This window comes from Lemur catta, chromosome 11 (genome assembly GCF_020740605.2).
Source record: "Lemur catta isolate mLemCat1 chromosome 11, mLemCat1.pri, whole genome shotgun sequence".
NCBI classification, from domain to species: domain Eukaryota; kingdom Metazoa; phylum Chordata; class Mammalia; order Primates; family Lemuridae; genus Lemur; species Lemur catta.
The window spans coordinates 93307166-93319370 of NC_059138.1; the positions used below are offsets into that span (position 1 = coordinate 93307166).

Below are 12205 nucleotides of genomic sequence, written 5' to 3' on the forward strand. Positions count from 1 at the left end.
CCACAGGCTTGAGAAGTCAGCTTGCAGGGAAGAAAATGAAATGAAAGGTCTAAATCAATGATTTTCACACTGTTAGATTTTACACAGAAATAAAATTTGGGAGAGAAAAATTCATGACTGCCTTAACGTTTGGCAACTCACTCGCCAAGTAAGACAATTAACATGCGCACAAACTAAAACCTGCCATTTAATATCAAGAGTATTTCCCAAAAGAAGGGAAATGTGAACATCAACTAAGGAAGGAGGACATGATCTTGGAGTGCAGGCTCAGTCCTTCATGCACAGGACCTAAAGCTTCCTGCGTTGCCCTGGTTTCATTTCAGCTTTTAGACGGAGCTGCTCCCCAGAGCCGCACTGGTCGGAGCGCGGGCTCTGGGACCCGTGGAGCTGTGTCCCGCCTCCCGAAGGGCTGGAACGTGGGCGAGTGTGGAAGCGGGTGGGGGCTGTGTCGTGGCAGGGAGGGGCTGGGAGCACACAGGAGCCATTTCTCAACTTTTCTCGTGATTCCTAAGGCCCTCCCGTCTCAGGGATGCTGAGTCCCTGGACCCTCCACCTCACTGAACTTCATTCCCACTCTGAGGGCAGAGTCCTCCCTCTCAGGCCCCTCGGGAGGATCGATGACCCAGGGCATGTGGCGCTCCTGCTCTGGAGCTGGCGCCTGGCGGGCGCTCGGCACGCACTGCCCAGTGCCGGGCTGTCTGGCTTTCGCTCTGCACAACTTTCTCGCTGCTCTCAGATGACCCTGTTCCCTGCGTCGCACACGCTGCTTCCCAGGGCGGGTGTGAATTTTCTCTTTGTTCCAGACGCACTCTTTTGTAGTCAGCAGCGTGTGTGTGGAGGCGGCCCTGTCTGTCCCCTCAGACTGCCGCCTTGCTGAACATCTAATTTAATCGCCTTTTCAACATCAGACCATTTAAACCAAAGCAACCACGGCTACGGAATCTTGTATAGATAAAGAAAGACCTCCTCCCTCTTGGGGAATAATTTCTATAGCAGTTTAAGAACATTCTGGAAGACAGAGGGAGGAGGAAGGAGACAATAAATAACTGTTGAAGTTTTAATCCTCCCTGCACAGCCCCACAGTGCACAAGAACTCACTTAACAAAGGACGAGTGGAAGGAAGTGAGGGGCGAAAGGTTCCCTGCTGGTGCTAGCTACTGGGCATCTTTCTGCAAAGCTGACGACACCAATGCCAGGTTTCTCCCACGTAGGTCCAAGCTGTAAGATTTATTTTTTTAAAGAAAGTGTAACTGTGTGGGTACTTAAAAATGTAAGAAGGTCCTAGGTTAATTCAAAATAACCAGGCTTTCCTTCCCAAACAGCCCTAGGGAAATCAAATCTCCATTTCAATACATTGCCTATGCCGACCCATTACCCACCATACAGAAATGATAACTGTGTTGACAACTGCTATACAACAAGGCATCCTATCTGTATCCTCTACTTCCTCCAGGTGAGGACACAGAACACCTGATCCACTTTTAGGGGACAAGAGAATCTGAGCGGCTAAGGCTGACAGGGACCTCTCACCATTTACTGCAGACAAGATCTTCACGTCAACTGTGAAGAGACACGACCCAGCATTTGCTCGGTCTGTGCTGGTGACACACTGTGAAGGCCTAAGAATCAGACTGTTTGGGATCCCGCAGCATCTTTAGTCCAACAGGCCGACTCTGGCGGGGACAGTGACATCCAGTAGGCAGGAGGCAGATACGGTACCAAACCAGGAAAGATCAAAGCCAGAGACCCAAGTTTAAGTTGGCTCCCACTTTTACCCACTCAGTTTTCCTGAGGCTCTGCTATGTTCTGAGCGCTAAGCAGCCCCTGTCCTCAAAGAGGATGCTGGAGGGGAGCCAGACCTACAAACAGGTGCCCGCGGGTCCCCGCCCAGCCGCACTGCTGCAGGCGGCCATCCAGCCACAGCCCCTCATGGCTCCCGCCTCCCCGTCGAGTAGGTCAAGACTGACCATGGACTTGAGTCAATGCTCACATCCAAGAAGGGCCTTGGGAAAGACGCAGGGACAAGGACAGAGGCATTTTAGTCCCCTTACAGCTTCAAAAGACACAAGTCTCTGAACAAAACGCCTCATTTTCCAAAGGCCCTGTGCAGGTGCAAGGCGGAGAGGCCTCCCACACAGTCTCATCTCCTCATTATGCCTTTCCCCTCTCTGACCAGAACACTGGGGGACAGAGCGGGGAGGGAGGGACGTATTAGACTACCAAAATCAATGGCCAAGCTGTTGACCTCAGGGGCTGTTCTCAGCCTGCCCAGTAACGGCAACGGACCTGGGACCAGAACCAATTAGGACAGAAATGTGCAACTCAACTTTCACTTCACTGTCCCAAAGGCCACATTCCTGTTAGGTCCAGGCCTCCAGCCTCCAAGAAGAATGGCATTGGGACGTATCTGTAACGCCTTTGAAATCTGTGCATCCCTGGTTACAAAGTGCTGCCTGCAAGGCGGCCGGGCAACAGCACTGAGCTTCCCGGTGGCTCGCAAGGAGGGTGGCACAGCACGGTCGTTAGAAAGGGTTCTGCATCCAGAATGCTGGGGCTCTACGCCTGGCTCCGCCACGGCCCAGCTGCCACACCCGGGCCTCAGTTCTGTCATCCGTACAGTGAGGATGAGGATAACACACGTGTCCCTGAGCCGTTGTGAGGGGTAAAGTGATCAGGAGTGCCCGGCACACGGTGAATGCTCCAAACACGTCAATATCGCGTAGCACATTATTGTCAACGCTGATGGTGCAGGCGGTTCGGAGCCTCGCTGTTAGCTCCGCCCACATCCGTTCCTCCGGCCAGTCGCGGCACCAGAGGAGACACCTGCTCTTTTTCACGCATCAAACTTAAGCCCTTGCTCCCCGGACTTACCCAAAGTAATAAAATCTATAGCTTCACAGAGTGGACTACCACTCTCCTCCTCCATTGCCTTTCTTACCTCTTCCAAAATAGATTTGCAGATAAAAAAAAAAAATCAAACATATATATAAATATAAAACTTTAGAAGTTTCTCTCTGGCCTCTGCCCGCATTTGCACGGGTGCATCTCCGCTGCCCACGTCTGCCTTCCCTCCCGCACAGTGCTCGTGCGCACGCCAGCAGACACAAGCATGGCAACTCCCCCCAACCAACACGGCACGCTCCCTATATGCTGCCCTGCACTTTGCTCTTTCGTTGTTAACGATTTCCCCATAACAGAACACAAAAGCAACCTCAGTCTTTTCAGAGCTGCAGAGTGTTCCTCTCAATGGAAATCCTGCAACTTACTTAATCAGTTCTCACGGATGGCAGATTTAAAACTAGCTGATAAGGGAGTAGTCTATGATCTGTAATATCTCATGCTAACACCAACATTTCCTCTTTGATTATAAATCAGGAAAATTTTGAATTTAATACTTTTTGGTTTTATCAGTAGAAAAAATAAAACAGTACAAGGTTCTGAGAAAGAGAAACAGGACAGCTATCTGTGGAGCTGACGTTGTGTGGAACCGTAAGGAGAGGTTTGAGCTAAGTCTCCTTTGGCCCATCCGCCTCCCTGACTGACCTCACCTTGCGCCTCTGGACCGGCTAGAGGAACACTGCAGCTCAGCGAAGGCTGGTAGTTTCTGCAGAGATCCCTGGACCACTGCACACACAGGCCACAGCTGACTAGATGCCCGTCTCCTCCAGAGAACCCTGGACTTTAGCCAAGTTCATCTCAGTCAACTTACTTGCAACCCACGTGGACTTTATAGGTATAAGTAATTCCAGACACGTGGGATACTGTGTGTGCGCAGAGGAACACGGTGTGGGAAACCCAAAGTGAGACTGACCGTACTGTTACGTTCTTAGCTTTACCAAAGTGATTACAGTAAAGAGCTAAAGGAAGTCACTTTGGCAACTACGATAAAATTGCCATCAAGGGCATTGTCCCATGTGGGGCTCCACGTCACAGATTTCTTTCACAACTTACAGTCAGGAGACGCCGTCTCCCCTGAGGACTACGGTGATCTGCAGCTCACCACGTTCCCCCATGGCCTGGGCTTTTTGGGAAGCTGAGAGTCTCGCTCAGCCACGAGAATAATTAACCTCCTCAGGTACCATTTCCTTTCTCCGTTTCTCCCTGGTCGCGATTTTTCTAACCCTATTCCTCTAACTCGGCGGTTCTCAACCGGGGGCAATTGCCACCCCCTGCCCCTTGGGGACACCTGGCACATTGAGAGACATTTCTGGCTGCCTCGGCCGGCTGGGGTGCTGCCGGCATCCAGAGGCCGGAGACCAGGGATGCTGGGAAATGTCCTGCCGTGCACGAGATGCCCTCACCCCCAGCGTCCCTCGTGCCGTGCCAGAAAACCTGGCTCTAACCTTTGTAATCTTAAGCCCCTGTCAGAAGCTCCTGAGATCTTGCTTAGAAAGACATGTAACTACATTTGATCAATAAACTACTGACAGAGCAGCGGAAAAGTTATGGGCATCTTCCTGCTAGCACAGAAGCCAAGCCCAGCTCCTGGCCCTTCGGGCCACACACGGCGGCACCACGCACCTTGAGGAGCCTAAACGCTGTCATCCAGCACGTCCGGGTCTGCTCGTCCTCTGCGCAGAGCAGCCTCAGCTCTTTAGTTTCGTTCCTTACTTTGTTTGGCTAAAGGAGGTAAAACAAAGTCAAATTAGGTAGCAGTGGGTCACAAACATGCCAGTGTGGAGGCAGGGCCACACTGGGCACCGGCAGGGACATCCAGCCGGACGTCGCCCAATGGGGGAGCACAGCAGACACGCGCCTTCGAGCCTGAGGGGCAGCTGGCCTAGGGGCCCCTCGTGGGCTCGCCAAGGGAGGAGGCCCTGTGAGGCTCAGGACAGTGGTGTCTGAGTGGCCCGAAGGCCAGGCTCCAAGTGGAAGGTCCACAGAGCGAGACCAACGTCGCCGCTGGAGCGGGAGACTGAGGCAGGGCCCTTGGCGAGGGAGGAGGACTGCTGCAGGGATAGACTTATCTGGGCCTCAGCCAGAACCCCAGCCCCAGACTCAAGGGATAGCGCAGGGGGAGGGTGCTGCCCCAGCTCTTCCCCTCGGGAATCTGGAAGGACATGAGTGACTGCCCTGGGCTCGCCACCCGTCTGCAGAGAGGGGTGGGCGCAGCTGGCACGGGCCCTGGGAAGGGTGGGGCGCTGGCTGCCGGGCTCATTACTCCTAGCCAAAAGTGCCTCTCTGAGCAAGGTATAAGATGGTATTTTGGATGGAATTTTCTCCTTGGTGCAGCCCAAGAAGGGCTCCTGTTCCCCTCAGGACGGGGCTGGGGCTGGGACTCAGAAGTCAGCCCACCGGAGTGAATTCCCAGCACAACCGCTCACTGGCTACCTGACGTGGGCCCCGTGGCTGACTCAGTTCCTACCTGTAAGCATCTATGAAGGTTAAACAAGACAACGGATGTCAGCCCATTGGCTGAGCATGCCGTGCACAGCAAGTACACAGCAATGTCATCTACCACCATGACTGCCAATATCACCACAAACAGGGGGGAGGGGCGGGCCTGGCCCACAGGTGTGTGCACATGTACACAAGTGTGTGTGCGTGTGTTTGTGTACACACACAGGTGCACATGCCATCACACACATGCATGTAAAGGGTGGGCCGCACTGTGATCACTCCTATCTAACTATCCCATGACTAGAAGCCCACATAGAAGGCATCAGCTCACTCAGTACCATGGAGGTCACCCAAGGTGACAGGCTGAGGGTCCCCTCCCCTAACCTGCCTCCTCCTTCCACTACTGCTATTGGCTACAGCCACAGCCACCCTGGAGGCCAAAAGCCACCGTCCCTAAGACCCTGGACTCGCTGGCATTATCCATCACGTGCCTGCTCTTCCTCCAGCCTCTGAGCTACCCAAGGACCAACACGCCATTCAGCTCACAGCCCAGTACCTTTATGCAGAGCCCGTGGTCTGTGGGCGCGCTGTACTGCTTTTTGCCAGCGATCAGGGAGAAGATGTTGCTGTCCTCCAGGTCGGCCAGCAGCTGCAGGTGTCGGGGCTCCTGTGAAAATGTCGCCAGGTTTAAGTGCAGAGAGTAGGTCTCAGGCACAGCCAAGAGCAAATGTTTTCACATCTTGGTCAACCGAGGGCACACCCACAAGCACTGGCATTTTAGAGGTTATAACCACAGTGTGAAATATGTGCTCAATTAAAACCAAATCCACCAAGCCCTCACCCAAAAAATGTACCTCCCAAATTCTCAGACAAAAAACTGTGGGAAGGTATTTGATGCTTCTGCTAAATCAAAGCCCCATGACTAAATACTCAAAGTAAAAACCAGGAGAAAATCTGAAACCCAAAGGTCAAAGTGCACACCCTCCAACGCAGGGGCCATCCCGCCGTTCCGAGTCCGCCTGTCCTTCGGTTTCCCATTGGCAGCTTGTCCCACCCTCCTGCTCCTTCAGTCTCCAGCCCAGTTCCGTTTCCCGCTCCAGGCTCCGTGCTTTGCATGCACAGGGACGGCGAGTGGGCCGTAAAGCGGGGCTGGGAGGGCAGCATGCCACCCTGCCCTGCGTCAGGTCAAAGCCCCTCCCCGGAGATGATGGCCCTTCTCTCTGGCTCCTCCGGTGGCAGCTGCTGACTTCCCAGAGCCGCACTGAGTGTGCACAGCACCCTCACCCGGCGGCCACCAGCTCCTCCCTGCTCTCTGCTGGCCAGAGTGGGAGGGACCACAGCTCTTAGAAGGTAAATGCTTGGCCAGGGCTGGCAGCACACGGCTCCCACGGCAAGGTGTACACGCAAGTCACGGGAAGAGAGTAGGTAAGAGTGTGCAGGAACTGAAGGAGACCCCGGGCTAAGCCCACAATGACACCAGCTCTCTTTTGAGGCCTGCAGCTGTTGTCCCTCTCTCAGAGACTCTTCTTCTCACTGGGGATCCATGTAAAATTGCAACTTACTCCATAAAGTACGTACAATAATATATGTTAGATTGGCATTAGGGAGGCAATAATCTATAAAGCACTCTTATGGCTGGCCTGGATCCCAAACTGCGAGAACCAGATTAGTCTCTGAAGGGCCCGTGCAGCCAGGAGGGTCTGCTCCCAACCCATGGCGGGGCGGGGCAGTCAGGGTTCCTAGGCCTGTAGCATCACCCCGTTTCTGAGGTCAGCCAGCAGACCAGTGATGCTGAGCTTGGCTGTTCCAGAGCCAGCTTAATAATAAGTTATCACGAGCTTGGAGGAGCCAAAGGTGCATTTTAAAATGAAGCCCAAGTTCACTCTGAGCACTCCCAGCCCAGAGCGGCTGGACCATGATCAGTGCTGGTGCCGGTGGGTGTTAAAACTCACCTTTGAAGTCCCCTTCGTGGAGCAATAAAGGCCTGATCGCCGCAAACACACATACAGCTTTTTCCACGATTTCTTTCCCAGCTCTTTCACATGCAAAAATCCTTGAATTTCAGGACAGCTACTGGAGTTCAGAAAATTCTGTTGAGGAGCAAATTTTAAAAATCAGACAATGGTAATCCAAAAAAAATTAAAGCGAATATGTTACTAGCACAGCCGACATTTTCTGGATTATTAAAAGATTTTTTTGGTCAAATTGAGAATTTTCTCCTTTCAAAGGTCTTAAAATCCCATCTAAGTTGGTGTTGCATAGAACATATTTAATAATTAGTATGAAATACATGCAAGCAAATGGACCTAACACTAGTGAAAACACTAAGTCATAAATTCCTTACAAGACAGTACATCAAAGGGCTCTGCCCCTCATTCCAGCTTTCCGTAAAATACCCAATCTGGTCACCAGAGCTAGGCTGAGAGCGAGGGCCAGGAGCAGGCGATTAGGTGCAGGGAACTGAGAGTGCACGGCCAGCAGCCACCGTGGCCAGGCACCTCTCTAATGGAAGGTATGCAGAAGGCACTGTCTGTCTGCACATGATGCACCCGGGACACCCTGGTGGCATCCCCCATCCCAGCTATATAGGCAGCCTTAAGAACAAAGGCTTTACTGAAAACAACCCCCCCCCCAAAAAAAAAATCCCTGCTTTTCTAAGGGAAGAGGCCATGGAGTGAAGTTGAGGAGTGAAACTGGCGGGTCCTCCCACTGGACTGGGAGGGGACAGAGCTCCTGCCCTGCAGGTGGGATGGGCAGGCCGGACAGAGCTCTGACGCTCCTGGCTGCAGTTCTTCCAGGGCCTCAAGAGATCACGGCACACGCTCAGGAGGTCCACACATCTTCTCAAGGTCAAAGCAATTACAAAGAGTTTGCCAGCTCACTGTTCACTGTGCATGGATAATGACAAACAGGTGTTGACAAATGCTATGGTTGGAGGGGCTTCTGATGAGACCACCAGAACAGAGCTCTGAAGCTCCTATCTTTGAGACGGTGAAACTCAGCCAGTGATGATGAAGTAGAAAAAGAAAGGCTTATGGGCAGAATTTTGCAGGAACTAAATTTTAGTAGTTTCTCTTATATTTGATACCACCTGGATGTTGCTGGTTGCCTTAGGGAGCGGTTTTTCTCTCCATGAACACGCACACAGACGCGTTTGCAGGGGCGGCAGGAATGGTCCCTCCCCCTGCCCACCACCCTGGAGGAGTGAGGGTCTTAGCACCGAGGCTGGGCTCCCTCCCAGAGACCAGGCGCTCCTAGAGCAGACTTTAGGAAGCAGAAGACAATTAAACAGGTTTCCCTATTTTCAATGTATGGCAAGGCACTTTACAAGGGACTCCGCGGTAATTCAATCGTTTCTTCTCTAAAGCAGACTCAGCACTTTTGCAGAGTCCCGGCGGCCGGGCAGGGGCCTGACCAGGCAGCCCTGGGCTTCACCCAGCCTCAGCCCACAGCCGGCCACGGCGCTCCCTGGCACCAGCGCTCGTCTTGCTTTGCAGGAGCCCAGCGACACAGAGATTTCCTGAGTAAACTTTTACTTCTGGGTCCTCTAAACTCCTTTGGGAGCTGAGGTGAATGCGTGACTGAGGATGCGACCTCTTCGGGTTTTTACAGCGCGGCCCTATCAGTTCCACGAGGCCTTCTATCCAGAAAGCCTACTTCATCAGCGGAAGTCGATGTTTGCCCAGTACCTGCAGAAGCTGAGCCTGACTGCCATTGGACTGCTGGCACCAAGTAACCATCTGTTCTGGGAAGAAATTCTAAGGAAATGAGGAAAAACAAAGATGTTAATGGTTAGCTTCAAACTGGGGGCAAAGTATACTTACAGGTATGTCAGTATTAAAACCACTCCCACAGGTACAACGATGTACGTTTGTATCTTAAATGACAGGCCTTACTCTTCCCTCATCACACGGTGGAAACACCTACTTAAATGCTGGATCCCAGTCTGGAATATCTATCATGTTCCACACGGGACTCATGTCTCCCAGCGTGCACCATGGTGCAGAGGGGTGCCAGGGTTACAGTTCGGTGGCACAAGCGGGTGGCATGAGATACAGAAGCCTTGAAACTAGAAGGTGGGCACAGTTATGTGAAACAGACTTTTTCTGCTGCATTACCCAAAAAGAGTCCTCAAATTTCTTACTTTTGAAAACGAAGCAGCTAAATTATCAGAGCCACAGGTAGACCTGGGTCTTCTCCCCAGGTGACGCTGCGCTGCCCTGTGACACAGGACAAGGGCAAGTGCTCCGGAGGTGATGAGGCACCTGCCTACGCTGACACCCACAGCACAGCACCTCTGCCAAACGGAGAGAGGGAAGGGACGGCCCTGCAGCCTAGTCAAGACACTGGCCAATCACATGCATTGCTCTACTCATTCTTCCACATAGAGTCACAAAATAATATTTGCTATTTGCAGAGAATAATGATTTTTTTCTTCTGCTGAGCATTTGATCAATTTGTTCCCGTTTGACTGAGAACTTTCAAAGTAACTGAAAAGGCCTGGCCTCTCCCCGCTCTCCTGACTTAAGGGCTCAACCCCTCTGCATGGCTACTATTTGAGGAAGGAGACTAGGACCTTCCACCAGTCACGAGGACACTTAGTCAAGCACCAGAGCCTGGGTTGGGAGCAAGCACTGTTTAGTTAAACAGCAACGCTGAGTTTTGTACACTACCTCATAAATCTCAGTTACTTTGTAATCTGATACCATTAAACCCGAGTATAAACTTCAAGATTTTAAGAGTCCCAAACCCCGAACCTGAAGAGATAAGACTCACCATGGGATTTTTGAAAAACTCGTACTTTGCGTAATTCTTCCTGAACAGGAACTTGCTCTCGCTTGCCATGGTGCTCTCGACCTGCACCACCAGCTCGTGGTCTTCCAGGCACCTTTCTGCAGGGCAAAGGGCACGTGTGAGGCGCTCAGGCAGTGCCGCCGGCAGCTCCACGACCACGCGCAACACCTGGCTTCCTGTTCTTCTTTAAACATTGTGAACGAAGACGAGGCCAAGAACCAAACTGAATTTAAATCTCTCCCTAATGCACCACCAAATGCAGAAGAGGTCTTAAAATACACAGCATGAGGGATTCAGCTCTATGCTTACTTTTATATACTTCTTTTCAATTCGGTATCGACAAAATGTTAAGAAGAGTCAATAAAAACTATTAGCAAATAACTTTGCCCTTAAATTGGGGCATTGCAACTCTTGCGGAAAACAGACTGGAACAACTGGGAAAACAGTCAAAGGAAGGAGGACGGACCTGTACGATGCAGGGAAGGGAGAGGGTGCGGAGGTGGAAGGTGACAGAAGTTTTTTCATTAAATGACACTTGGGTGCCTGATTCCGTGTGGGGGAATATAATATAACAGGAGAGCAGGCGCGTGACATGTCATTGAGACCTTTTGTGCAAACACTCATCCTTCACGTTGAAGCCCGCACGCACCACACCACAGAATAGTTCTCATCCTCGGCACTGTATGTGACAGCAGGGAAGAAAACACACTCTGTAACACAGCACTTCCCATGTGCACATAACACACATGTCCACGCGTGCACACACACACACGTGCACATACTTCAGAGCATCTTTTTAAGCATCATCATCATCACCCTGGAAAAGTTACTTCCTTCCCTGCTTAAACACCTGGTTCCACGCGGGGCACAAAGAAGCCGGTACACCCCAGAACCGCACGTGCCTGGAGAAGCCGTGCTGCTCTGCTCGGGGGCTGGGCATGTCCTCAGAAACTGCCCCGACGGTGGGGCGGTGGCCACAGGAACTTAGCCATGTTAAGTAACTGCATAAACAGGAAGAGCAAATCTATGGCAGGGTCAACGTGTGCACTGAGGCCACAGCCATCCAGGTGAAGATGCTACAGCACCAACAACAGGACAGTCCTGAGCTTATAGCCTGACTCCCTTCCTGCGGCCAGAAGGGAATCTCTAGAAAGTCTCATCTTGGAAGGGAGGGGTGAAGTTTGGTGCAAAAGCATTTCTGAGTCAAAGCAACCCAGACTGTGGAAAAAGACTTTCTGTCTCCAAAAGACAACTGTCGCCATGGGTGCTCATTTCAGATGGGCCACAATGGCACACGAAGAAGATTCTGGAGTTGGTCTGTCCTCAGCCTCAGTTTTGCTACTACAAGGAAAGGGTCCTTTGATAAAAACGTATTTAAAGCCAGAACTTGCGAAGAAAAGGAATTTTCCCCCCAGGGCTGCCAGAAAGCTCACACCTGGCACCATTAGCAAGCTTGGAACGGTTCCCCTATGCCCCTGTCTGGGGAGGGGAATTTGCTAGCAACACACAGACTGAAACACAGACCTTCTGTTTCCCCGGGACAGAAAAAGAGGGAAACCACGTACAACTTGAGCATGCAACCAAAACTGCTGTTTGCTTTCAAAACAGAGATCAGGTTCAAGGTCATTCATTTAAAATGTATTTTCTCGGAGGAAAACAAATCAATGACTTCCGCTGAGATTTTTACTCAGAGAAAAATTTCTCTCTGTAGTTACAGGAAACAACAACAAAAAACAAACCCCAAACCAATGACCCAATAACTCGCTGATGGTAGATTTACAGAATTAAATTTTTTACTAGGTAAAATAAGGATAAATAAAAAAGGGAGGTGACAGCTACCCAAGTGAGGACAAGATGTCTTCTTTCAAAAGCAAAAGGAATTCTGTCTCCAAAACCCCAGAGGAGAGCCAAAAAGAACCCCCAGGGGAGCCACCTGCCTGCAGACCCCTGGCCCACGGCCAGCCCTTCCCGGCTCCCTGCGCCTCCCTTGGGAACAGCCGGAAGAGCTGCACACAGAAGAGTCCTCGGCGGTCAGACCCCAGGGGGACAGGTGAGGGCGTGGAGCCCTGGC

The 12205-nt window shown here is 51.7% G+C and overlaps 1 protein-coding gene across 1 annotated transcript in view; it reads right to left on the minus strand.

Moving 5' to 3' along the window:
* The window catches only part of GRB10 (growth factor receptor bound protein 10), a 98477-nt gene that overhangs the window by 16622 nt on the left and 69650 nt on the right, over positions 1–12205 (minus strand). The window contains exons 7-11 of the mRNA XM_045564735.1: positions 10117–10232; positions 9030–9098; positions 7293–7430; positions 5897–6007; positions 4522–4620 (exon numbers count right to left, since the gene is read on the minus strand). Coding sequence (XP_045420691.1) covers positions 4522–4620; positions 5897–6007; positions 7293–7430; positions 9030–9098; positions 10117–10232 — 533 coding nt within the window. The remainder of the gene's footprint in view (positions 1–4521; positions 4621–5896; positions 6008–7292; positions 7431–9029; positions 9099–10116; positions 10233–12205) is intronic.